Source organism: Callorhinus ursinus, unplaced genomic scaffold (genome assembly GCF_003265705.2).
Source record: "Callorhinus ursinus isolate GAN/ISIS: 27379988/994484 unplaced genomic scaffold, GSC_fseal_2.0 scaffold9, whole genome shotgun sequence".
Taxonomy (NCBI): domain Eukaryota; kingdom Metazoa; phylum Chordata; class Mammalia; order Carnivora; family Otariidae; genus Callorhinus; species Callorhinus ursinus.
The window spans coordinates 59,701,809-59,726,681 of NW_027397071.1; the positions used below are offsets into that span (position 1 = coordinate 59,701,809).

General features: G+C 42.4%; 1 protein-coding gene across 1 annotated transcript; it reads left to right on the forward strand.

The window, feature by feature from the left end:
* Positions 1 to 3,819: 3,819 nt before the first annotated feature.
* On the forward strand, positions 3,820 to 21,242 carry COA7 (cytochrome c oxidase assembly factor 7). Its single transcript, XM_025871634.2, has 3 exons — positions 3,820 to 3,984; positions 7,441 to 7,581; positions 19,963 to 21,242. The coding sequence occupies exons 1-3, from the start codon at positions 3,879 to 3,881 to the stop codon at positions 20,409 to 20,411; spliced, it is 696 nt and encodes a 231-aa protein (XP_025727419.1). The 5' UTR covers positions 3,820 to 3,878; the 3' UTR covers positions 20,412 to 21,242.
* The last annotated feature ends 3,631 nt before the right edge of the window (positions 21,243 to 24,873 follow it).

The following is a 24,873-nucleotide window of genomic DNA, read 5'->3' on the forward strand; positions in this document are numbered from 1 at the left end:
AATAAAATGCAAGCAAGCAAACATAAAAATATGAAGTGGCTACAGCATTTTGAATTTCAATCAGAAATGTATAGAAGGGTTCCAGTTTTTTAATATTCTCATCGACACACGGTATTGTTTGTCTTGTTGATTATAGTCATTCTAGTAGTTGTGTAGTGATATCTCAGTGTGGATTTTTATTTGCATTTTCATATGCTGGGTGTCTTTTTGTGTGCTTGTTGCCCATCCCTATGTCTTTGGTGAAACGTCTACTCAAATATTTTGCCCATTTTTTAAAAACATTGTCTTCTTATTGTTGAGTTGTAGGAATTCTCTATATGTTCAGGATACAAGTCCATTGTGGGATAGGTTTGCAAATCTTTCTCCCACCCTCCAAAATACATAAAAGCACATTTAAATGTTAATAAATATTACCAAATTGCTCTCCAAAGAGGAGGCATCAATTTACATTCCCACCCATAATATATTGGAAAGCCAATTTCTCAGCATTCTTTCAAACACAGGATGCCAGTCTTTGTTGGTCTAAGAGATGAAAAATGCTATCACACTGTTTTTAGTTTGCCTTCCTTTGATCATTAGGAGGAGTATCTCATCATATATTTATTGACCAGTGCTTTTCCTCTTCCAAGAGTTGCATGTTCTTGTTGAAATCTTGCATTTTTCAATTCGGCATCCCTTAAGCCCTAGCAATTTTTCAGCATCCAGGGAATGTTTGTTGAATGAATGAAGAATAAATGAGATAATGAACCTAAAGTACTAAACTCATAATTAGTGGTCAATTAATAATAGCTAAATCCAAGTCTGGAGTCAGTAGTTGAGTGCCATAATGCTCTTGAATTCTTCCCTCCAGGATCTGGGATGGTTATTGTGAACTCTAGGATTCTAAAGCGTCTGGTTTCCCCTCCTGGTCCTCTCACTATGTGTTGTTGTTGTTGCTGTTGTTTTTAGAGAATTTTGTTTATTTATTTGACAGAGAGATAGCGAGAGAGGGAACACAAGCAGGGGGAATGTGAGGGGGAGAAGCAGGCTTCCCTCAGAGCAGGGAGCCCAATGCGGGGCTCGATCCCAGGACCCTGGGATCATGACCTGAGCCTAAGGCAGTCGCTTAACCAACTGAGCCACCCAGGCGCCTCCTCTCACTATGTGTTTTAGAGTAAATCATTTAACTTCGCTGACCTTTGATTTCTCTGCAACAGTCTAAACAGTGTCTATAAGCCATATCATGCTTAATGAAAAGGAGTATTAGGTGAAAAACATGAGATTAATTCACAATAAGCATGTATTCATGTATTACTTGAATAATTAAATAAGTTTAAAAAGTAAATGTGCACATTTATAAGAATAAGGGGGAACAAATCTACAGAGATAAGGACAGGACTAAAAAAAGAAGTTGGCTGCTTTTTTGATGACCTTAAATTTCCTTTTAAGTATGTAATTTCATCCTTGGCTCAGCCTATCTTCCATCTTTTCCCTAACTCTCTATCACCCCCTACTGCTCAGGTGGGCTCATTTTAATGTAGTTCAACTCAGCAAAAATGATTATGGGAAAAGTATAATTTGTGGCCTGTCACTGACCTTAGCTATCTACATCACCTTCACCAACCTTTGCTCTATTCTTGACCCTGTGACTGGCAAAAGGGACATAGAGCTCACAGTGTCATGGGGGACACAGACTTTCATGCCATTATTGGCATGACAAGAAACATTTCTGGAACAGGAATGACTCTGAGCCAGACTCCACTAAGCACACTGCATACATGAACTTTTAATCCTACTGACAGCCACAAGGAATTTTCATTTACGGAAGAGGAATCAAGCTCATAAATGTGATTGGTTCAAGGTCACAATTTAGTAAACATGGGAGGGACATAGATTCTGATTAAGATCTGTCTGTCCTCCAAAGCCAGTCCTTTCCTACTATATTATACCAGAATAAACCAAGTAGTGTGGAACACTGAAGTGGGAGCATTTAAAGATTTATTTATTGATTTATTTATTTATTTATTTATTTATTTATTTATTTATTTATTTCAGAGAGGGAGGGGGAGGGGCGGGGGGAGAGGGAGAATCTCAAACAGACTCCCCGCTGAGCATGGAACCCCACCTGCTGCTCCTTCTCATGACCCTCAGGGATCATGACCCGAGCCTAAATCAAGAGTTGGATGCTTAACTGACTGAGCCACCCAGGGCCCCCTGAAGTGGAAATGTTTAAATCTACTTTGGAGGTGTGTTGTTGTTGCACCTGGGAAGACTCTACAGAGGAGAGAATCTCTGATTTGGGCAGAGAAAGGGGGGTTCAGGCCTTAAGAACAGCAGTAAACAGGGACACAAACCTGTGACCTATTCAGAGATCAGAAGGTTGGGTGGGGTATGGGGGAAGAGAGGCATGATATGAAGTTAGAATCAGATTGTACTGGGCCTTGAAGGCCAGGCTAAGGCAGGTGGGCTCAAAATCAAAGGTCAGGGCTTCCCTTCGAGGAGTATGTGTACTGAGGGGTCTCCCAAGGTGATCAGGGGTTATGAGAAACCACACGAAAATGTGGCATATCTCTTGAAATGTCAATTTTACCAAAAGGCTTGGGGAGAAAGCACTCTTGTGTTTTCCTATGAAAGATATATTACTATGGAATTGAATGTGAAATCACATGAATTTTTAAAGTAAAATTGGGACTTCAAAGACATTTTCCAGTTGCAGTAAGCTGCTCCCCAATAAGGAAGGGTTGGAAGTGGTCGACTTTCCGATGCCTTTAAGGATAGGTTAATAGTGGAGTCATTGGGGAAGCATTGCTATAGGTGAAGGTAAACCATGGACTGAGTACCACTGAGGACTCTAGAATAGGGTTGGCTAGGACTCAAAAATGAGCAAGATCTGACTGTCTTTGGAGAGCTTTCTGTCTAGGCTTTATGGAACTGATGATTCTGTTCAAGAGAACAAAGCAAAAACCAGGCAAAGTTTCCCTCCTCCATCTCCTTTACATGTTCCTCTTGTACAGAGGAACATATTTATCGCACAATTACTCTCTCACTTCCTGTGTGACCTTGGACAAGTTACTTAACTTCTCTGTAGCCCAGTTTCCTCATCTGCAGAATGGGTATAAGAATACCTACCCCATAGTGTCACAATAGGGGTCATAGTGAGAATTAAATAAGACTTTGTATAAATCTCTTAGAATGGACTCTGGAACAAAATTTTCAACACTGTTTAAGCATTCACTATTATAATAGAATTATTACTACAACCTCTGTAGCTCCTGTGTTCCAGTCATCATCTCCCACAGCCATTCATTTCTTAGGTCATTCAGGTTGGGGGCGGGGGTGTGGGGAAATAGGTCTGGGAGGAACATACAGATGAACCAGACTTCTCATTGCACTAGAATAGACTTATGAATATTGGTTTGTGCAGCTATACCTGACATAGTAAATGCTGAGAATGCTTGCTGAATGAATAAACAAATGTCTTCCTACCAAACTGCAAGCTCTTTAAAGGCAGGGACCATACTTCCCAATTGTATTACTGGAACCAAGCACTTGGTGAGGCACACAGTCGGCACTTAGAGATCACCAAACAAACGAATGAATGAACTAAATAACTGCAGGCAGAAAATCATGAAGGGCACAAAGCTGGCACAGAAAAAGTGCTGCAGAAAGACTGTCACCGGTTTTAGGAAAGGAATGAGTGGAGCAAGGTTTTTAACAGCTTGAAACTTCGACAGCTCCGGGATTTAGGTTCGCGGTGCTCCCGCTTCCGGAATACCGGGTGAGCGCGCAGCGCTCGGCGGCACGCCCCTCCGGGGCCCCGCCCCTCCGCTGGCTCACGTGACCGCAGGGCGGGTGTGCTGAGCCGCGGCGGGCTAACCTCGGCTGGGCGAGCGGGGGCCATGGCGGGTGTGGTGGATTTCCAGGATGAGGAGCAGGTGAAGTCGTTTCTGGAGAACATGGAGGTGGAGTGCAACTACCAGTGCTACCGCGAGAAGGACCCGGACGGTGAGCGCTGCCAGCGCAGCCTGGGGACACGTGGGGGCGCATGGGGGAAGGGTGGGGGCCCCACGGGTCACGAGCGACCGCTGAAGGAGGTCTGGAAGGGGTCTCCGGCCGGGGACTCATGGGGACGCGGTGGGACACTGACGACCTTGTGTGTTTTGGGGGGAAACGGGTTGGGTTCCTCCAGGACTTGCGGGCCTCGCAGCGGGGGGATCCTCGGCGGGACCGAGCCTGGAGGCCGGGGCGGGTACGAGGAGATGTGCTTGGGTGTTGGGAGAGAGGGGTGGGGATACATCAGTGAACAGATACCATTCCCTGTTCTTCTGGAGCTTACATTGTAGTGGAGGGAGTTGGGACAATAAACGTAAGGAAATAAATGAAACCGTATGTTAGAAAGTCTGCAATGGGAAAAAGGACTGACAGGTATGGGGAGTTGAGGGCAGTTTTTAAATTAAGTGGTCAGAGGGAGTCAGTGAGAAAGTGGCATTTGACCAGAGCCTTGAGGAAGGTCAGGGAGATCTATGCTAGGCAGAGGTAACAGCTAGTGAAAAGGCCCTGAGGCATGAATGTGCCCCTTGTGTTCTGGGAACGTTGAGTTGACGAGTGTGTCAGTGGTCACCCAGAGCAGCCAGTACCTTTGGGTGGTTTTCTTCTTCCTACTTTATTTTTATAAAGGGAAAAAAAATGACACTGGCCCAACCTTCTTATAGCTTGCAGTCTGGTTTCCAGAATATGATAAAGCTATTTCTTGAAGCTAACCAACTAGCCAGAGTTTGCTGTGCTGTATAATGGCTTAACAAGAACCCAGGGTGGTTCTCTGAGGGCTCGCCAGTGTCCTAAGAAGAGTTGGAGTCACTGAGGAGCAGGATAGTTGGGGAAGACTTCTGGGGGAGGTCAGGAGGAGCAGGCAAGTGTTGATTAAGTGGAGAACAGTGTGGGAGAAGAGAATGCTGTCTTGTGGAAGATTGAAGTGAGGCTATAGTTAGAAATACGATTGAAGAGGGAGTCCGGGCCACGGTGTGTCAGGCCTTGAATGCCAGGGTAAGGCATTTAGACTTTATTCTGTAGGCAGTGGAGAGCCATACATGTTTCTGAGGAGAGAATTCGTGGTAATGTATGCTGGAGAGTAGTATACGGAGCAGTGGAGTGCGGAGAGTGGGCGTAAAAGGACTGGCTGCAGCACTTGAGAAGGAGAGCCTGAGAGGAGGCTATCGTTACTATAGCTACTGTCCTTTGAAGTCATCATGATCTCTCACCAGGATTACCGAAATAGCCGCCTAACCTGACTCTGTTTGCATGCGCTCTCCCTTAAAATCTGTTCTCTGCCCTCAAACTGGTAGTTGAATTTTCATTTTGTTCTACTAAATGCTATCTTATTAGATTTTTAAGTAACAAAACAACACGTTTGTTGTTATCAGTGCTGGAGTGTACCCCTTCATGTATTTTGTTCTTCCGTATTCATCCAGGCATGTACAAACATATACACTGGAGTAACCTTTTAAAAATGCAAATTGGGGGCACCTAGGTGGCTCAGTTGGTTAAGTGTCTGCCTTGCGCAGAGCTCATGATCCCAGGGTCCCAAGATGGAGCCCTGCCCTGCATCTGCCTCCCTGCTTCGCGGGGAGGCTGCTTCTCCCTCTCCCTCTGCCTCTCCCCCTGCTTCTGCTCTCTCGAGTGTGCGTGCTCTCACTCTCTCTCGCTCTCTCTCTCTCTCTCTCTCTGTCAAATAAATAAATAAATAAATAAATAAATAAATAAATAAATAAAATATTTAAAAAATAAACTAAATAAATAAAAATGCAAATTGAATCATATCACTGCCCTTCTTAAAACCCTCCAGTGGTTTGCCATTGACCTGGAATAAAATCCTAAGTCCTTCCTGTGTTCCACAATGCCCTGTGATCTGGCCCCTGCCTTTCTCTCCTCATTTCCTACCCCTTTTCTCCTCGATCCAGCTACATTATACCTTATTTGTACCAAACTTATTCCCTCTTTTGGGTCTTTTTATCTATTGTTTCTTGTACCTGGAACTTTCTGCCCCATTCCATTTCATTGTCTTTAAATAGCTAGTTCAGGGCCCCTGGGTGGCTCAGTCGTGAAGCGTCTGCCTTCGGCTCAGGTCATGATCCCAGCGAACTGGGATCGAGCCCCGCATCGGGCTCCCTGCTCCGCGGGAAGCCTGCTTCTCCCTCTCCCACTCCCCTTGCTTGTGTTCCCTTTCTCGCTGTGTCTCTCTCTATCAAATAAATAAATAAAATCTTTAAAAAAAAATAGCTAGTTGGGCGCCTGGGTGGCTCAGTTGGTTAAGCGACTGCCTTCGGCTCAGGTCATGATCCTGGAGTCCCGGGATCGAGTCCCGCATCGGGCTTCCTGCTCAGCAGGAAGTCTGCTTCTCCCTCTGACCCTCTTCCCTCTCGTGCTTTCTATCTCTCATTCTCTCTCTCTCTCAAATAAATAAATAAAATCTTAAAAAATAAATAAATAAATAAATAAATAAATAAAATCTTTAAAAAAAAAATAGCTAGTTCATTCTTGTTATTCACATTTCAGCTTGGACATCACAGTCCTTACTAGGCCCTCCCTGACTGCCCGGTTTATGGTAACTATTCCCCCAACGTGCATAACGAACTATTCTATCCTGTTTTATTTCAATCATATAACAATTTATTACTGTTTAAATGCATCTTAAAAAAATAAATGCATCTTGCTCACCTATTTACTTATTTTTTTTCCCCTCCTCTAGAATGTAATTTTTAGGAGGGCAAGTGACTATATTCCCAGCATCTAGAACAGTGTTTGGTACATGGTTACACATAAATGCACAAATATTTGTTGAATGAAAATGAATGAGATGAGTGTCATTTGGGATGAAGAAGAAGGGACAAAAACAGAGGGGAGAGATGTTAAGAAGAGGCTCACTGGGACCAGAGACTGCCAAAGAGAGTCTTATTTCCAACTCCTCTAGTAGCTACTATTTCTACTCTGTCATTGGGCTTCTCATTCCCAACCTGGCTGAGGTGTATCGTCATGGAGGCACACCTTTCTTGCTACTACAAAGACTAGCCCATGGACCCTTTTGGTTTCCAGTGTTTTATTGCTGAACTTCCTGGGAAGTTCCAAAGGTAGCAAAGTTTCAATCGTGGAAGTCAGCGAGTCTTTGGCCCTGGGTGACAGGGAGCAGAAGGGCTCCACCCGGATGGCTGGTGAGTGGTGGAGCCAGTACAGCGGCCATGGTCTCTCCAACCTGTATATTGCTCAGTCCCTGGCTAAGGGCAGATGATGGCATTTGTAGGAATGACTGAACACCTGCATTCTTTGTGGTGAGGTCACCTTGCCACTCCTCAGGAGGACAGAAGCTGGTCCTAAATAAAAGACATTTTGGCCCGCCCCACCTCAGCCTTCCCCACTGCTGTGCAGCAGCCCCGAACATGAAGAACAGCTCTTGCCTTTTCCTCACAGGATGCTATCGGCTGGTGGACTATTTGGAAGGGATCCAGAAGAATTTTGAGGAGGCTGCCAAGGTGTTGAAGTTCAACTGTGAAGAGAACAAACACAGCGATAGCTGCTACAAACTGGGGGCCTATTATGTGACTGGGAAAGGTAAGGAGGCCTCTGCTTTCTTTGGTCATTGTTATTGATAGTCATGCTGGCCTCACATCCTGAGCCTCGTGCTGTGCCCTCTTTACAGAAGGGTCCTCGCAGACCTTGGGAAGCACATTGTAGGAAGATTTGGAGAGAGTTCAGCAGGGTGGGTGGGGGAAGAACATAACCTTTCAAGTCTGGCCGACCTTGGGGAATGCTTTTAGCAAGTAGTGGGACTTTGAGCCAGTCACTTTAACTCTGCCTTAGTTATATCACCTGTAAAATGGAGAAAAATAGTACTTGCTTCATAGGGTTGGTGTGAGGATTAAATAAGATAATGCAGGTAAAGGCATCAGCATGTGCCTGGCACAGAGCAAGGGACCAATGATTAATTCTCTACCATCTTATCTTTTTGCCTCATGCCCTAATTGCAGTTATCACTGGAGTAATGAGTTGTGTTTATCTATTGCTAAATAAGAAATTATTCCAACGAACTTATTATTTCACATAGTTGCTATAGGTCAGGAATTTGGGATTGGCTTAGCTGTATGCCTCAGGGTCTCTAATGAGGTTGCAGTTAAGGCATTAACCAGGGAACTAGGGCTGTAGTCGTTTGAAGGCCTGACTGGAGCTGGAGGTTCCAATTCTAAGATTGTTGGCTTGTTAGGAAAGACCTTTCCAGCTGTTATCAGGAGACCTCAGTTCCTGGTGACAGGGATCTCTCCATGGGCTGCTTGTGTGTCATTATGGCATGGCATCTGGGTTCCTCCATAGTGAGTTATCCAAAAGAGAGAGCATGATGGAATCCACAGTGTCCTTTATGACCTACCCTTGGAAGTCACATGTTTTTCATTTCCATCACATTTTGTTCATTAGAAGTGAGTCAGTAAGTCCAGCCCACACTAATAGAGAACTGATAGCCTACTCCTTGAAGGAAGGAATATCAAAGAATTTATGGGCATATTGTATTTTTTTATTTTATTATTATTTTTTATGGGCATATTTTAAAAACACCACAAAGGGGTGCCTGGGTGGCTCAGTCAGGTAAGTGTCTGCCTTATGGCTCAGGTTATGATCCCAGAGTCTTGGGATCACCCTCTGTTGGGCTCCCTGCTTAGCCGGGAGTCTGCTCCTCCCTCTCCCTCTAACCCCCCCATGTGCTCTCTCTCTCTCAAATAAATAAAATCTTAAAAAAATAAAAATAAATAAAAATCTTAAAAAAAAAATTTAATGTGAAAAGATACCCCGGTATTATTTACCTAGCAAAATTTTATTTTCATTAACTTACAATTTACAAGTAATACATAACTGCATTATATTAATGATTTAAAAAAAACCCAAAACCTGTGTGCCAACAGTAGCAGCTTAGTTAAATATTGTTACCTCCATTGTATGGAATGTTATTTAGCCCATGAAAAAATAACATTCCTAGAGCATCTTGTTGATGTGATGAAAAACTTATGAAATATTATATACATATATATATTTCTTCAGTGAAGAAGGCCAAATACAGATTCGTGTATCGTGTGAACTCATCTATAATACAACATGCAAAACTGAAAATGTTCCTAGCTATTTAGTCTCTGGATTTGTGTCTTGGTAAAGTTTTGGGTTCTTTTTGTTTTTATACTTTTTTTTTTTTTTAAAGTAATCTCCACACCAGTTTGGGGCTCAAACTCACGACCCTGAGATCAAGTCGCATGCTCTATTGACTGAACCAGCCAGGCCCCCACCCCATCTCTTTTAAAGTAATGTTTATACCATATTTTACTATAGTTTTTACAAGAACTTTGAGTTCCTTATTGAAATAAGGAAAACAAAAGGGGCTCTGAAATTATTTTCTCTTATTAGACAAATCTATGTGATTAATGACTGTACATTGAGACTTTTTTCCCCCCCTTAAATGTTCCTTTATTGAGCACACTTCTACTATCTTCAGTGAAACAATGAATTAGATATGGACCAGTAGCGGAGAAGGACACTAATACCTGTTACACCTGGGAGAGCTTGATAAGCATCTTCAGAGAGACGTATAAAGTACTGTGGGGGTTCAGTGCTGGGAGTGTGTGTTCAGTGCTGATGCAGACGGTGCTGTCACAGAGGAGGCAGCATTGAAACTGGGACTTAAAGCACACAGTGGAGTTTGTTTGGTGGAGGTGGAATAGAGTTGTCTCAGGCAGAGAGAAGGTATTTGAGGGTGAAAGAACACAGAGTGTTTAGAAATCAATACTTAATCCTGTTAAACTGACATTCTTTTTTTTTTAATTAGTTTCTTTATTATTTTTTATTTTTTTTAAAGATTTTATTTATTTATTTGAGAGAGAGAGAATGAGAGATAGAGAGCACGAGAGGGAAGAGGGTCAGAGGGAGAAGCAGACTCCCCGCCGAGCAGGGAGCTCGATGCGGGACTCGATCCCAGGACTCCAGGATCACGACCCGAGCCGAAGGCAGTCGCTCAACCAACTGAGCCACCCAGGTGCCCTAAACTGACATTATTAAATAAATTTCTCTGGGTGTTCAAACCAAAGTAGTCACAGAAGATCCTGTTAGCTGATCTTTGCTACTCAAGCCCTTTTGTACTGCTCTTTAGCAGACCTTGGACCCTGCCATGTCTAAAAGCCAAAACTGTTGGGGCACCTGGATGGCTCAGTTGGTTAAGCCTCTGACTCTTGATTTTGGCCAAGTCATGATCTCAGGGTCATGAGATCGAGCCCCACGTCAGGCTCCATGCTCAGTGGGGAGTCTGCTTCAGATTCTCTCTCCTCCCTCTGCCCCTCACCCCCACTCGCATGTGTTCTCTCCCTCAAATAAATAAATACATCTTTAAAAAAATAGGGGGCACCTGGGTGGTGCATTTGGTTAAGGTTCTGACTCTTGGTTTCGGGTTGTGATCTCCTGGGTTGCAGGATCAAGCCCCATGTCAGGCGCCATGCTCAGCGTGGAGTCTGCTTAGGTTTCTCTTTCCCACCTGGTGGCTTAGTCGGTTAGGTGTCCAACTCTTGGTTTTGGCTTAGGTGATGATCTCGGGGTTGTGGGATTTAAAAATCTTTTATAAGTAATTAAGTAAGGAAGTAAGGAAGTAAATGCCAAAACTGTTGACTTCCCCTTGTCTCGTTCTGAGCCAAAGAATTTTCCAGTCTTTTTGCCCTCTTTTCCTAAAAAAAAAAACAAAAAACAAAACACCCAGTGTCCTTTCTTGACTCGGACTGGTTAATAACTCTCCTTTACCAAGGATCACTTGGGGCAAGGGAAAGAGCAGGAGGCCAAAGAACCCACTTTTAGGTAGTGCAGCATCAAGCAAGACATTTTCCTTCCCTGAGCCACAAATTCTTTGTTGACAAAATTAGAGTAGTACGGCCCGCTCTTACTTGCTTCATAGGATTTTTCTGAACCTCAAACAAGAACAGATGTGACTGCTTTCTTAAACTGTAAAATGTTCTGGGGCACCTGGGTGGCTCAGTCAGTTAAGCATCTGACTTTGGCTAAAGTCATGCTTGGGTTCGGGCTCTGTGCTCAGTGAGGAGTTTGCTTCTTCCTCCCCCCTCCCTTTGCTCCTCCCCCATGGTTGTGCTCTCTCCCTCTCTCTCAAAAAACATAAATAAAATATTTTTAAAAATTGTAAAACATTCTATCAATGTGAACAGGTCTGACTGTATTGGTTGCTGCAGAACCTACTTTGGATTATATACTTAGAGTGTGCACACCCAAGGAATGCTTTGGCCAAATGTTTTCATATATGAATTTAGCTCTGAACTATTTTTGTGAAGCAATCTAAATGTCGTATGAAAAGAAGTAGAAGTTAACTCTTGGGCGCCTGGGTGGCTCAGATGGTTAAGCGTCTGCCTTCGGCTCAGGTCATGATCCCCGGGTCCTGGAATTGAGTCCCACATCGGGCTCCCTGCTCCTTGGGAGCCTGCTTCTCCCTCTGCTTCTCTCTCTCTCTCTCTCTCTCTGTCTCTCATGAATAAATAAATAGAATCTTAAAAAAAAAAAGTTAACTCTTAACACACATCTCTTTGAGGAAATACTATGCAGCCAGTAAAACAGATATTAAAAAGGGTTTCTAATGGGGAGTGAAGACGACTTGTGACATGTGGAAACAAGACCAAATTGGGGCACCTGGCTAGCTCAGTCAGTAGAGCATGGGTTGCTTGATCTTGGGGTCGTGAGTTTGAGCCCCATGTTGGGTGTAGAGATTACTTAAAACAAAAAAGCAAGGCCAAACTACATAGTGCTAAGAGGAAATACACCAAAAATGAAGTAGTGACGGTCTCTAGGTGGTGATAACAGTGGATGATTTTTGTTTCCCTTCTGTTTAAGAGTCCTCAGTTTGGGGGCGTCTGATGGCTCAGTTGGTTGTGTATCTGACTCTTGGTTTTGGCTCAGATCATGATCTCGGGGTTGTGGGATCAAGCCCCATGTCTCGCTCCGTGCTGGGCATGGGGCCTGCTTGGGATGCTCTCTCTCCCTCTGTACCTCTCCCTGCTGTGCACGCTCTCTCTCGCTCGCTCTCTCTCTCTCTCTCAAAGAAAAAAAAAAGAGTCCTCAATTTGCTCTTCTAAAAAGTGGAATTTAGAGGCAGAGATGAAGGCTCAGATAAGTTGATGATAATGCAAATAATCTTTAATCTAGACCATTCTTGTATACTTCAGACCACATGTAGCTGATTGTTTATTAGATATTCCTACTTGGAGTTCTCATAGGCATCTCAAATTTAACAAACCAAGTATGGAATTCTTAATTGTTTTCTTCTCCCCCCAGTTTATTATGCCCCTGTTACCTTCCAAGAGATACCCTTAGCAAGTGGTACCTCTCTCTACTAGTAACTCATGGCCGGTTTATCTCCAAAATATGTCTCAAATCTGTCCTGTCTCTCTCCCTTTCCTCCTACCATTCTTACCCAAGCCACCCTCCTCTCCTACTTGGATTACAGTTAGGAGATTAATGCAAGTCCCTAAATCTCTTTCCATAAGGCAACTAAATGAACTTTTAAGAATATAAAACAAAGGGGTGCCTGGGTGGCTCAGTTGGTTGAGTGTCTGCCTTCGGCTCGGGTCATGATCCCAGCGTCCTGGGATTGAGCCCTGCATTGGGCTCCCTGCTCAGCGGGGAGCCTGCTTCTCGCTCTCCCTCCGCCTGCCTCTCTGCCTACTTGTGATCTCTCTCTCTCTCTCTCTCTGTCAAATAAATAAATAAAATCTTTAAAAAATTTTTTAAAAAGAATATAAACCATGGACACTGTCTTGGGGATGTGTCTGAGGGCAGCCAACCCGCAGCCTATACTTTCTGTGGAAGCCTGAGCTGGCCTTTCTCCCTTTGTGTTGTAACCAAGTCTGCCAACGACAGTGCAATTCACCTGCTGTCCATCTTCACAGATTGAAGAACAAGGGGAAAGACGGTATAAAAATGAGGTGGTACCGAGTAGAAGTTAATGTGAAACCTGAGGAAAGCTAAGGAGGAAGACTAGATGCTGAAAGGAGAAATGTAAGCTCATTTCTTGATAATGCTACTTCTTCACTGCAGGAAAACCACAACAACCAAGGCAGTGTAAGTTGGTCTGTTGATAACATTGTCAAAGGCATAAATAGCAACAATTTGGAAAGCCACCCCCAGGCTACTAAAGCTGCTAAGAAACTGCTTTCTGTGGAAAAGCAGCCCACATAGACAACATAATATGGGCTGGTTTGATTCCAAAATTTGTGTCTTTTTGGACAGAAATGTTCATAGTCCCATTCAATTGAATCTGCTTGAGTCCTCACTAACATTGTTTCTGGGATATCAGAACAGACCAAGGCTGTGGTAGATAGAGGTGCTATCCCAGCATTCATTTCTCCATTGACATCTTCCCATGCTCACATCAGTGAATAAGCTGTATGAGCTCTAGGAAACATTACACAAAATAGTTCAGTTTTCTGAGACTTGGTTATCAAATATGGTGCATTTGATCCACTGTTGGTCCTTCTTGCAGTTCCTGGTATGTCATCTTTAGCATGTGGTTACTTAGATAATCTTATCTGGACACTTTCAGATTTTTGTTCCAACAAGGATCCTATGCTCCTGTAGATGCTGTTGAGCAAATTCTTCCCACTTTAGTTCATCTCCTTTATTGCAGTGATCCAGAAGTATTAGCAGATACCTGCGGGACCATTTCTTACCATACTGATGGTCCAAATGAACAGATTGAAATGGTTGTGAAAAGAGGAGTTGTGGCCCAACTGGTGAAGCTTTGAAGAGCTCCTGAACTGCTCATTGTGATTTCTGTGCTAAGAGCCATAGGAAGTATTGTCACTGGGACAGATGAACAGACTCACGTTGTAATAGATGTGGGAGCACTTGCCATCTTCCCCAGCCTGCAATGAGCCCCAAAACTAATACTCAGAAAGAAGCAATGTGGAAAACGTAAAACATGATATCTGGCTGCCAGGACCAGATGCAGTAAGTTGTGAATCAAAGATTAGTCCCATTCCTCATTGGCATTCTAAGGAGGACTTTAAGACACAAATGGAAGGGGCGCCCAGGTGGCTCAGTCGCTTAAGCATCTGACTCTTGATTTCAGCTCAGGTTGTGAGATCAGGGTCATGAGATTGAGCCCCACGTGGGGCTCCACGCTTAGCCTGGAGTCTGCTTGGGATTCTCTTCTTCTCCCCCCACTTATTTGCTCTCTCTCTCTCTAAAATAAAATAAATAAATAAAATCTTAAAAAAAAAAAAAAGACACAAAAGGAAACTGTATGGGCTATGACCAACTATACAACTGGTGGACCGGTTGAATAGATTATAAACCTTGTTCATTGTGGCATAATATAACCACTGATAAACCTCTTAATTGTGGAAGATACTGTGGTTATTCTGAACATCTTTTCAGATGTCTTTCAGGCTACTAAGAAACTAGGTGAAACTTAGGGGGCGCCTAGGTGGCTCAGTTGGTTAAGCATCTTCTCTGTGTAGCTCCTCCCTCCCTCCCTCCCTCCCTCCCTTCCTTCCAGATTTTATTTATTTGACAGAGAGAGAGAGAGAGCAAGCATGAGCTGGGTGGGGGGCAAGGCAGATGGAGAGGGAGGTGCTCCAGAAATCCATATAGGGATGCTCTTGTCTTTGGCCTAAAGTTAAGCTGCACATGCATAGAGGGAGACTGAGAGACCTTGTAGTGGAAAGCTACCGGGGAACTATGAACTGAGAGGAGATTCCATATGTTTCACAGTGATGGGAGGGGTTTGAATTCCAACCAGCCAGAGTGGAGAGACATCGAACATCACAGACATTCAACCAAGACTCCAAAAAGGCCATGCCTTAGTAGTAAGATTATTCTAGATTTGCTCTAACAAAACTTAAAAACAAGTCCCGAGGGTGGCTGGGTGGCTCAGTTGGTTAAGCGTCTGCCTTTGGCTCAGGTCATGATCTCAGAGTCCTGGGATTGAGCCCCACATGGGGCTCCCTGCTGAGCAGGGAGCCTGCTTCTCCCTCTCCTTCCCACTTGTGTGCTCTCTTGCTATCTCTCTCTCTCTCAAAAAAAAAAAAAAAAGTCCTGAAGACATTTTGGCTTGATTCACCAGTGAGCTACCTGCCAGAACAAAATTCAACAATCTTCAAAGGAATACAACAAAATTCAGACTGAACAAAGTATCGTTTACAGCGTTTCGCATAAAGTAAGAAAGTGCTAAACAACAACAAAAAAAGCAGTCCATAGACCTAGATATGACGGAGATGTTGGAATTAACAGTTAAATATTTTAAAACAGGTATAATAAGGGGCACCTGGGTGGCTCAGTTGGTTGAGCCAACTCTTGGTTTTGGCTCAGGTTGTGATCTCAGGGTCATGGGATTGAGCCTTTGTCGGCCTCCACACTCAGCGTGAATTCTGTTTGTCCCTCTCTTTTCGCTCCTTCCCCTATGCCTTTGCACAGGCATGTGCCCGCTCTCTCTCTCTCAAATAAATAAATATTTTTTAAGAAACCTGTTAAAACAGGTATAGTAAATATTTTTAAGGGTTTAAATAAAAGATGGGCATAATAAGTGAACAGATGGGAAATCACATTAGCGAAATTGACACTTAAAAAGAACTAAATGAAATCCTATAAATGAGGGGCACCTGGGTGGCTCAGTCAGTTAAGTGTCTGCCTTCGGCTTAGGTCATGATCCCAGGGTGTTGGGATCGAGCCCCATGTCAGGCTCCCTGCTCAGTGCGGAGTCTGCTTCTCCCTCTCCCTTTGTCATTCCCCCTGCTTATGCGTGTGAGTGCGCACTCTGTCAAATACAATTTAATAAAAAAATCCTGTAATTGAGAAACATAATATTTGAAATTGAAATTTACTGGGCAGGCTTAACAGCAAAATAGGTATTTCAGAAAGTAAATTTGAAAGATTGGTGAACTTGAAAATAGGATTATAGGTATTATCTAAAATAAAGTGCTAAGGAAAAAAAAGAACAGAGCCTCAACCCGTGGGGTTCAGTATTCATCATTCTAACATATGTGTATTGGAGTCCCAGAAAGAGAAGAGATTGGGGGGGTAAATATTTGAAGAAATAACAGTAGAAAAATTTCTAAATTTGATGAAAAGTATCAGTCTACAGATCCATGAAGTTCAGTGAACTCAAGCAGAATAATCAATGAAAATTACACCTAGAGACATCATTACCAATTTGGTGAAAACCAAAGATAAAGAGAAAATCTTAAAAGCAATCTGAGAGAGACACTGAAGGGAACAGTGGTGAGAACAACCCATGACTTCTCATCGGAAGCAACATAAGCCAGAAAACAAAAGAACACCATCTTTTAAGGGCTGAAAGAAAAAACTGTCAAGTTTGAATTCGACTTTAGCAAAAATATCTTTAAAAATGAAGATGAAATAAATTCATTTTCAGATAGACAAAAGCTCTGGAAATGAGTCATTAGCAGAGCTACACTACAAGAAATGTTAAAGTTGTTTGGGTCGAAGTAAAATGGTAACAGATGGAAACTCGGATCCATACAAAAGAATAAAGCACACTAGAATATGTGTGTAAATAAAAGACTTTTTCTTCATTTCTTACTGTCTCTAAAAGACTGTCGAAAGCAAAAATAATAGTGTTTGTGAGGCTTATATAGAGAAGTAAAATAAAAAGGTAGTATATGTAGTAGTAAAACCTGATGGCAATTAATACAAGGGATGGAAATGTGGTAAGTGAATGAAAGTATATTGTAAGGTACTTAACATTGTATGTGAAGTGGTATATTAATTCATGGTAGATTGTGATAAGTTAATGTTATATATTCACTAGATAAGTCACTGAAAAGGGAGGTATAACTAAAAAGCCAATGATGAGAATGACATGGACTATTAGAAATACACAATTTGGGGCACCTGGCTGGCTCATTCAGTGGAGCGTGCAACTCTTGATCTCGGGGTTGTGGGTTTGAGCCCCACATTAGGTGTAGAGATTACTTAAAAAAATAAAATCTTAAAAAAAAATACACAATTCAAAAGAATGCAAGAAAGGAAAAAAAGCAAAAAGCATTTGGAACAAATGGGAAAGAAACAGATTGTAGACTTAAATCCAGCTATATCAGTAATTGCATTAAATGTAAGTAAACACTCCAGTAAAAGGCGTAGATTGTCAGGCTAGATGTAAAAACAAGACCTTAACTATATTCTATTTAAATATAAAGGTGTCACGAATACACTCTCAAAACTCAAAGAACTCAGGGGATATAGAATCTCTGAGCTTTTCTGGAAAACTCTATTTGATAACCAATAAAGAGGTTAATCAAAAGAGGTAATTCAGGGGGCACCTGGGTGGCTGTCTGTTAAGCGTCTGCTCAGGGCATGATCCCAGAGTTCTGGGACCCAGCGGGGCATTGGGCTCCCTGCTTCTCCCTCTCCTGCTCCCCCTGTGCTTATGCACTCTCTCTCTCTGTCAAATAAATAAATAAAATCTTAAAAAAAAAAAAAGTAATTCGGGAAGGGAGAATATCTAATGAAAAGACCAGTGATGAGCAGAATCCATTTAGAATGACTAGTAGGCTAATTAGGGATACTGAATAGAATGTAAATAATGTAAACTTTTAGGGCATTAAAAAAAACCATAATATTTCCTGAGCACTTATTATGTGCCAGGTTCTTTGTAAAAACACATTGAAGTTTCTGACATACGAAGTATAGTTACTGTTTTCCTTATTTTACAGATGAGGAAAACAGAAGCTTGTACAAATTAAGTAACTTGTCTAAGGTCACAGCCAACAAGAAATGGAGCCAGGACTAGAGCCTAGGTTTTCTGGCTACAGGGCCCAGGCTTCTGTTAACCACTGTGCTGTGCTGTCTTCCTAAGTTGAAGTAATTGAAATGACTAAACGTAGAAGGTGGGGAGGAAAGTTGGGAGGAAGTATGAGATGCCAGTATCCTCACCTTTTATAGTTGTGAGTTAGTACTTCTAAAATTTGGTTCAAAAACAAAAACAATGACTGTAACCTTTTTAATATTTTAAAGAATCCCTTTGTAACTCCAGGGGCCCATTTAGGAAATTTCTCTGGTGAGGGCACCTGGGTGGCTCAGTCGTTAAGCGGCTGGCTTCGGCTCAAGTCATGATCCCAGAGTCCTGGGATCAAGTCCCACATCGGGCTCCCTGCTCGGCGGGAAGCCTGCTTCTCCCTCTCCCACTCCCCCTGCTTGTGTTCCCTCTCTCGCTGTCTCTCTCTGTCAAATAAATAAATAAAATCTTAAAAAAAAAAAAAAAGGAAATTTCTCTGGTGAGAAATATTCTCTTGAAGTCAAGTAGTTTCTTCAGTGTCACTCAGTTTGGTTTTCTTCTGATAAATTCAAGTAAAACCAAAGTTAAATTTTTTATTTATAAATAACATATGCAACCCTATTTTTCGTCCATTCAGCCAGCAGCATCTTACCTGAACCCATACTACAAAGATAACTGGAATGGTATTCTCTTAGTGATGTTATTTCTAGGAGGTGGATTTGGAGTGATTTCTTTTAAAAATGTTAAAAGATAGGATGTTTGTATTTTTTGAGAATGGGTGATAGTGATGTGGAGAACAAAGGCAAAAGGAAAAAATTAAACTTCCTTATAACTTACAGCCCATTTACAAGTTCTTGAGACAGGCAGGAACTCAATGTTACTACTTTGCTAAAGGCAAAAGGTAACCTTAGCTTGACATTAGCCCAACCTCAAGGATCATGTAAAAATCCCTTTGGAAACTTCATCTCTACCCCACCCCCCAAGATGTATGTTGGCAATCATCCTCCAAGCATATGGCCCATTGATATACATCTGAAGGGTCTCATGACTAAGGTTTTACTAGATAGTAAATGACACTTTCTAACAACAGCTAGCCCCTCAAGGTCTTGGAAACCTTGCTTCCAAATTCCTTAGAGACTTACACCATCCCTAACCCCCTCCCAACTTGAAAGTATATAATCAGTCCCTCCTCACAACCCCAGTGCAGGTCTTTCTGCCCACGGGTCCTGTCCCCTGTGCTTTAATAAAACCACCCTTTTTGCACTGAAGGTGCCTCAAAAATTCTTTCTTGACCGTTTGCTCCTGAGCCCCAACATTTCACATCAGTCATACATGGGGATTTGAAATTTTCCATGAAAAAACAACAACTAAAGAGAAAATTAAGCCCTGTCACCACCTTTGTTTAAAATCACCTGTTAGCAGCTTCCCATTGCTCCTAGGATAAGTACAGGATCCTGCGTGTTCAGACCCCTGCCTGTCTCTACAGCCTGTTTTCCCTAGTGATTTCTGGGTTCTAGCCGTATAAGCTCCTTTTCTGTTTGTATCCTATTCCTGCTGCCTGAACAACCCTCACCCCGTATTTTTTTCCTTCTTTTTTCCCATTATATTATAGCTCAAATGTCACTTCTTTGGGGAGGCTTTTCTTGACCTTATCCCCATCTAGGTCAGAGTCCTGATACATTCTCATAACATCCTGTACTTTTCTTCCACATGTTTGACACACTTAAAATCCTAACACTTAGTTGTGTGGTTGTTAAATATCTGTTTCATTAGACTTAAAATCCACAAGGTTAGGGACAGTGTTTCTTTATTGTCCAGAACCTAGCACAGTGGTTGGCAAATAATATGTATTCATTATACATTTAAATTAATGAACATTGAATGAAGTGCTGATAAGATCACATGTTCTTGTTGTAACCCCACGAGGTAGCTATTATTATAATCCCCACTTTTCAGCTCCTTTAGGGGTGGCATATTTCACAAGATACCACTTGAACAAAAGATTCCAAGGCTAAAAAAGCTGGAAGGTTAGTGCATCATACCAGGCCACCTTCCTTTTGTGCTGCCTTAGCTCAAAATATATGAACTTTATTCAGGAATTCTCTAACATTGGCCTGAGACATTCAGGTTCTGCCCTGGCTTGGGTTTATTTTATTCTTCCCTTTCCCTCCTCCCAGGTGGACTGACCCAGGACCTGAAAGCTGCCTCCAGCTGCTTTCTGATGGCATGTGAGAGGCCCGGAAAGAAGTCTGTGGAGGCATGTCACAATGTTGGTCTCCTGGCACATGATGGACAGATCAATGAGGACGGCCAGCCTGACCTGGAGAAGGCTAGAGACTACTACACAAGGGCCTGCGAAGGCAGCTATGCCTCCAGCTGCTTCAATCTCAGTGCCATGTTCCTGCAGGGTGCCCCTGGCTTTCCCAAGGACATGGGCCTGGCATGTAAATATTCAATGAAAGCCTGTGATTTGGGCCACATCTGGGCCTGTGCCAATGCCAGCCGCATGTACAGGCTGGGGGATGGCGTAGATAAAGACGAGGCGAAGGCCGAGATACTAAAAAATCGGGCCCGGCAGCTGCACAAAGAACAGCAGAAAAATGTCCAGCCTTTGACATTTGGGTAGTGTGGTCCATATTCCTAAGCAACAAACAGCTTAAGGCTGGCACCTCCTATGTCTTATGTAGCCCTTAAAGGTCAACCTGCTGGGGCAGGAAGACTTGGGACTTAATGTCAGTAGCTCTGGTTACATAGACCCATTGCCCCAGAGTGTCACCTACTGGGTTGTAGCCTAAAATGTTTATTTCAGTCAGTGTTCTTTTTATCTGTTGTGTTCTGTGAAGGCACGCACATAACGGGATTTTTGTTCTCAAAGTCTTATAGCTCAGTGAAAAACAGCAAACTAGAGAGCCATAGAGATTGTGGGGGGTGCAGAGGGGAGACAGAGCAGGAAGTTGGAAAAATCAGCAGCCATAGTGCCTAAAGGAATCAGATATTGTTATTATTATTATTTTAGTTGGGAGGGCTTGAAAATCAGAAAGTATCTTGATTTACATAATAGAGGGCTTAAGCAGCTAAGAACAAGTCAAATAGTCACAACTGCCACCCTCTGACTTATGTAATCATTGGTGTGGGTTTCCTTTTTGCCTTTAGAGTCAGATCTTCAATAAATTCACAGAGATTGGGAGGGACATACAACATAAAATTAAAGGTCGTTATATGTCAGGGTTGCCAAAGATGATGAAATATAAGCCTGCCTTTAGTGGAGGCATTCACAGTTGACAGTTAGCATCCCCAGTCCACTCCCCTGGCATTGCTCACCATGCTTAAGGAGCAGATTATTCCCAAGGCAACTTCAGCTAGGGATTTGTAAGCAAGGATTTTGTGACACATTTTGTCCCTTGGACCTGAACCTTTTTAACTGTCCCTGTGAATAAACTATTTTGATCGATTAGTAGTTTGTGTTATTAGTTTCTCTCCAGACTCTGGGTAAGGTAGAGATTATGTTCTACATGGTGGTTGTGCTTTTTTAAGTAAACATTTGCTCTTTTTATTATCTTTCTAACTTGTCACTAGGGGGCGAGCTTGTTGCTTTCCTGCAATAACAGGTCTGATCTGTCACCACCTACTGTTTCTGGGCTTCCAGTTTTGCAGCTGTCCTAGAAGGAAGACTTGCTGTATGGATGAAGGTTTGTAAGCACAGCCTGCCAGCTTCTCAAGTTGATAGAGGAGAGGGACTTTCCCAGGAGCGGACAAGAAGTTTTAAAAAGTGAGTTTATTTTTTAAATGTGAAGTAGCTTTTGTTTTGTTTAATATAAACTCTGTAGGCCAACAAGCATATGAAAAGATGCGCAGCATCACTAATAATTAGGGAAATGCAAATCAAAAGCATGAAATAATTATCTCACACCTGTCAGGGTGGCTGTTTTATCCAAGCATTGGCTGCCAATCCAAGCATTGGCAAGGATGTGGAGAAATTAGAATCCCTATTCATTGTTGGTGGGAATGTAAAATGGTATAGCCACTACAGAAAACAATATAGCAGTTCCTCAAAAAATTAAACCTAGAATGACCGTAGGATCTAGCAGTTCCATTTCTGGGTATACCTATGTTCATAGCAGCATTCACAATTGCCAAAAGGCAGAAGCAACCCAAATGTCTAGGTGAGTGGGTAAACAAAATGTGTGTACATACAATGGAATATCACTCAGCCTTAAAAGGAAGGAAAATCTGACACATGCTACAACATGGGTGAACCTAAAAGACACGCTAAGTGAAATAGACATCACAAAAATACATACTGTGTGATTTCAATTACATGAGGTGTCTAAACTCAAAGCAGAATGGTGGTTGCCACAGGCTAGGGAAAGGGGAAAATAGGGAGTTGTTTAATGGGTATAGAGTTTGAACTTTTCAAGATGAAAAAGTTCTGGAAATTACTTGCACAAAAATGTGAAATTTCTTTATTGAACTGTACATTTAAAAGTGATTAAGATGGGGGCGCTTGGGTGGCTCAGTTGGTTAACTGTCTGCCTTTGGCTCAGGTCGTGATCTCGGGGTACTGGGATCGAGCCCCACACTGGGCTATCTGCTTGGCAGGGAGTCTGCTGCTCCCTCTCCCTCTCAAATAAAATCTTAAAAAAAAAATGGTTAAGATGGTAAATTTTATGTGTCTTTTACCACAGGTTTTAAAAAATGTAAACATTGAATTTTTTTTAATGCAAGGTTTGAAGTTTTTGTTTATAAAAGCAATATGTTTACATGAAATGCAGTTTGGAACATGGCAGAGGAAACAATTACCCCTCACTGTCCTTTACAGCCTACTAGCATTCTTTGGCTCAATAGTGTTGTTGCTTAAGTACTTTTTAAAGAATAGCATCTTTCCAGTTAAATCATTGGTTTTGTAATTTTGAAGAGTTAATTTGATTTTTGGTGGCAGATGTGCTGGGTTTTTTTTATGGACCAGTTCCTGCCTGGGACCCAAGGTGCCTGCCGTCTTTGGATCATATATTGAGATGGGGTTGGGAACAATGGAGTAAGCATTAACAGTTTCAAAATGTAACATTTCACAAAAGTTATTAAAATGTAAAGAGCAATAATTTACTGTCTGGAAAAATCTGGAAAGGTCCAAGGCCGTTTCATACCCAGGTTGCTCTGGGAAGGAATGGGTTGATGAGAGCCAACATGGTTGAGTTTCTCACTTTTGTGCAACCTTTGAGGCAAGGGTTGAAAGCAGGTTTTCAGATTCTGGTCACAGCAAGCTACTCATTACTGTGTCCTCTGACTAGCAGGCGTTTGAATCATCATTAGCAACTATTTCTAATGTTTTTTTCTCTGTGCCAGGCTTGGGCTGGATGGTCTAATGAAGACGAAGTTTCGTAATTGACTAGTGGTTTGTGTTCTCATTAGTGTTCTCACTAAAATTTCACAGTGCAGTGCTCAGTGTTGTGAGAAAGGGAAGCAAGAGTCTCAGAGAGGGAGGGGAAGGCCGGAGGGTCTAGTGATTTGGATTTTATCCTTTGGGTCATGCAGAGTCACTGAAGGGTTTTAAGCAGGAAATTAGATCACCCTAGTGTAGAAAATGGATGGGAGAATAATGTGGGGGTGGGAGGATGGTGGAAACAGCTTGAGATTTAAAAAGAACCCAAATTTCCAGCCTGGGCACTTGGGTGGACAGGGGGTGCCATTCATATTGATTTGGAGCCTGTGAATGGGGATGGGGACAAAAAACTTTTTTGAACTGTTTGGTACATTTTTTTAAAAATTAGAAATAAATTGCATTTTAATTTGTTGAAGTTTTATGAAATTGCTTCAAAACATTTTGAGAGGTAGGGGCGCCTGGGTGGCTCAGTTGGTTAAGTGTCTGATTTGATTTTGGCTCAGGTCATGATCTCAGGGTCATGAGACTGAGCCTCGCTTCGGGCTCTGCGCTTAGTGGGGAGTCTGCTTGAGATTCTCCCTCTCCCTCTTCCTGTGCTCTCTCTCGTTCTAAAATAAAGTCTTTTAAAAAAAAAGTTTTAAAGATTTTATGTATTTATTTGAAAGAGAGTGCAGGAACATAAGGGGGGGGAAGCAGAGGGAGAGGGAGAAGTAGACTCCCTGCTGAGCATGGTGCTCAATGAGGACATGGAGCTCAATCCCAGGACTCCAGAATCATGATCTGAGCCAAAGGCAGATGCTTAACCAACTGAGACACCCAGGCCCTCTTAAAATAAATAAATCTTAGGAAAAAAAAAAAAGATTCTCTCCCTCTGCCTCTCCCCACCTTTCTCTCTCCCTCTCAAAAAAAAAAAAGAAAAAAAAAATTGAGAGGCAACATGGCAGAGGGAAAATGCCTAGATTTCAGATCCTACAGATGTGGGCAACTCTGGATTAGTCAAAGGCGTACTAAGCATGAGTGATTAGGGCACCTAACAAAGAATGAGAAAATAATAAATTAATAAAATTATTTTGTATTTTTAAAAAGCATCAAGTAATCACTTTGGGGGGAAAAGTGAAAACATTTTTGGCTTCCTGACGATGTTATAGTTTAGATTTCTCATTTTAAATTCTATATTAGGGTTGGTGGATGAGGGGGGTACCAGGCATTTTCCAGTTCTTAGGTCTAAAGGTCTTAATCTGGATTCTGATCTGGATTTTGCCTTTTATTGGCTGTGTGACCTTGCACAAGTTTATCTGACCTCTGGGTCGTGGTTTTGTCACCTATCACATGGGGATGACGATGCCTTCTAGGGTTGTTAGGAGAATTACATAGGAGCTCTTATCAGAGAACGATTAATGCTTCTTTTAAAAGATTTTTATGGGCCCATATTTTATAATTAGATAATTGTTTTCTTTCCACGTGGTGGTGGTAACTTGTGAGGGAGTCTAGCTTTTAAGACAGTCTGCCTTTGCTGCCATTCTTTTAATATCCAGGGAGTTGATGGTGAGGCTCTCTAGAGGTATTCAGGGCATAAAACAGCTGCTGGAGACAGGCCTGAGGAAGGGGTGGGTGTGGGGCCCGCCTCCTGTCTCCCCCCACCACTGCACCAGTGGGGAGAGAGTCACTGAGAAGACTTGCACCTGCCTGGGCCTGGAGTGGAAACTAT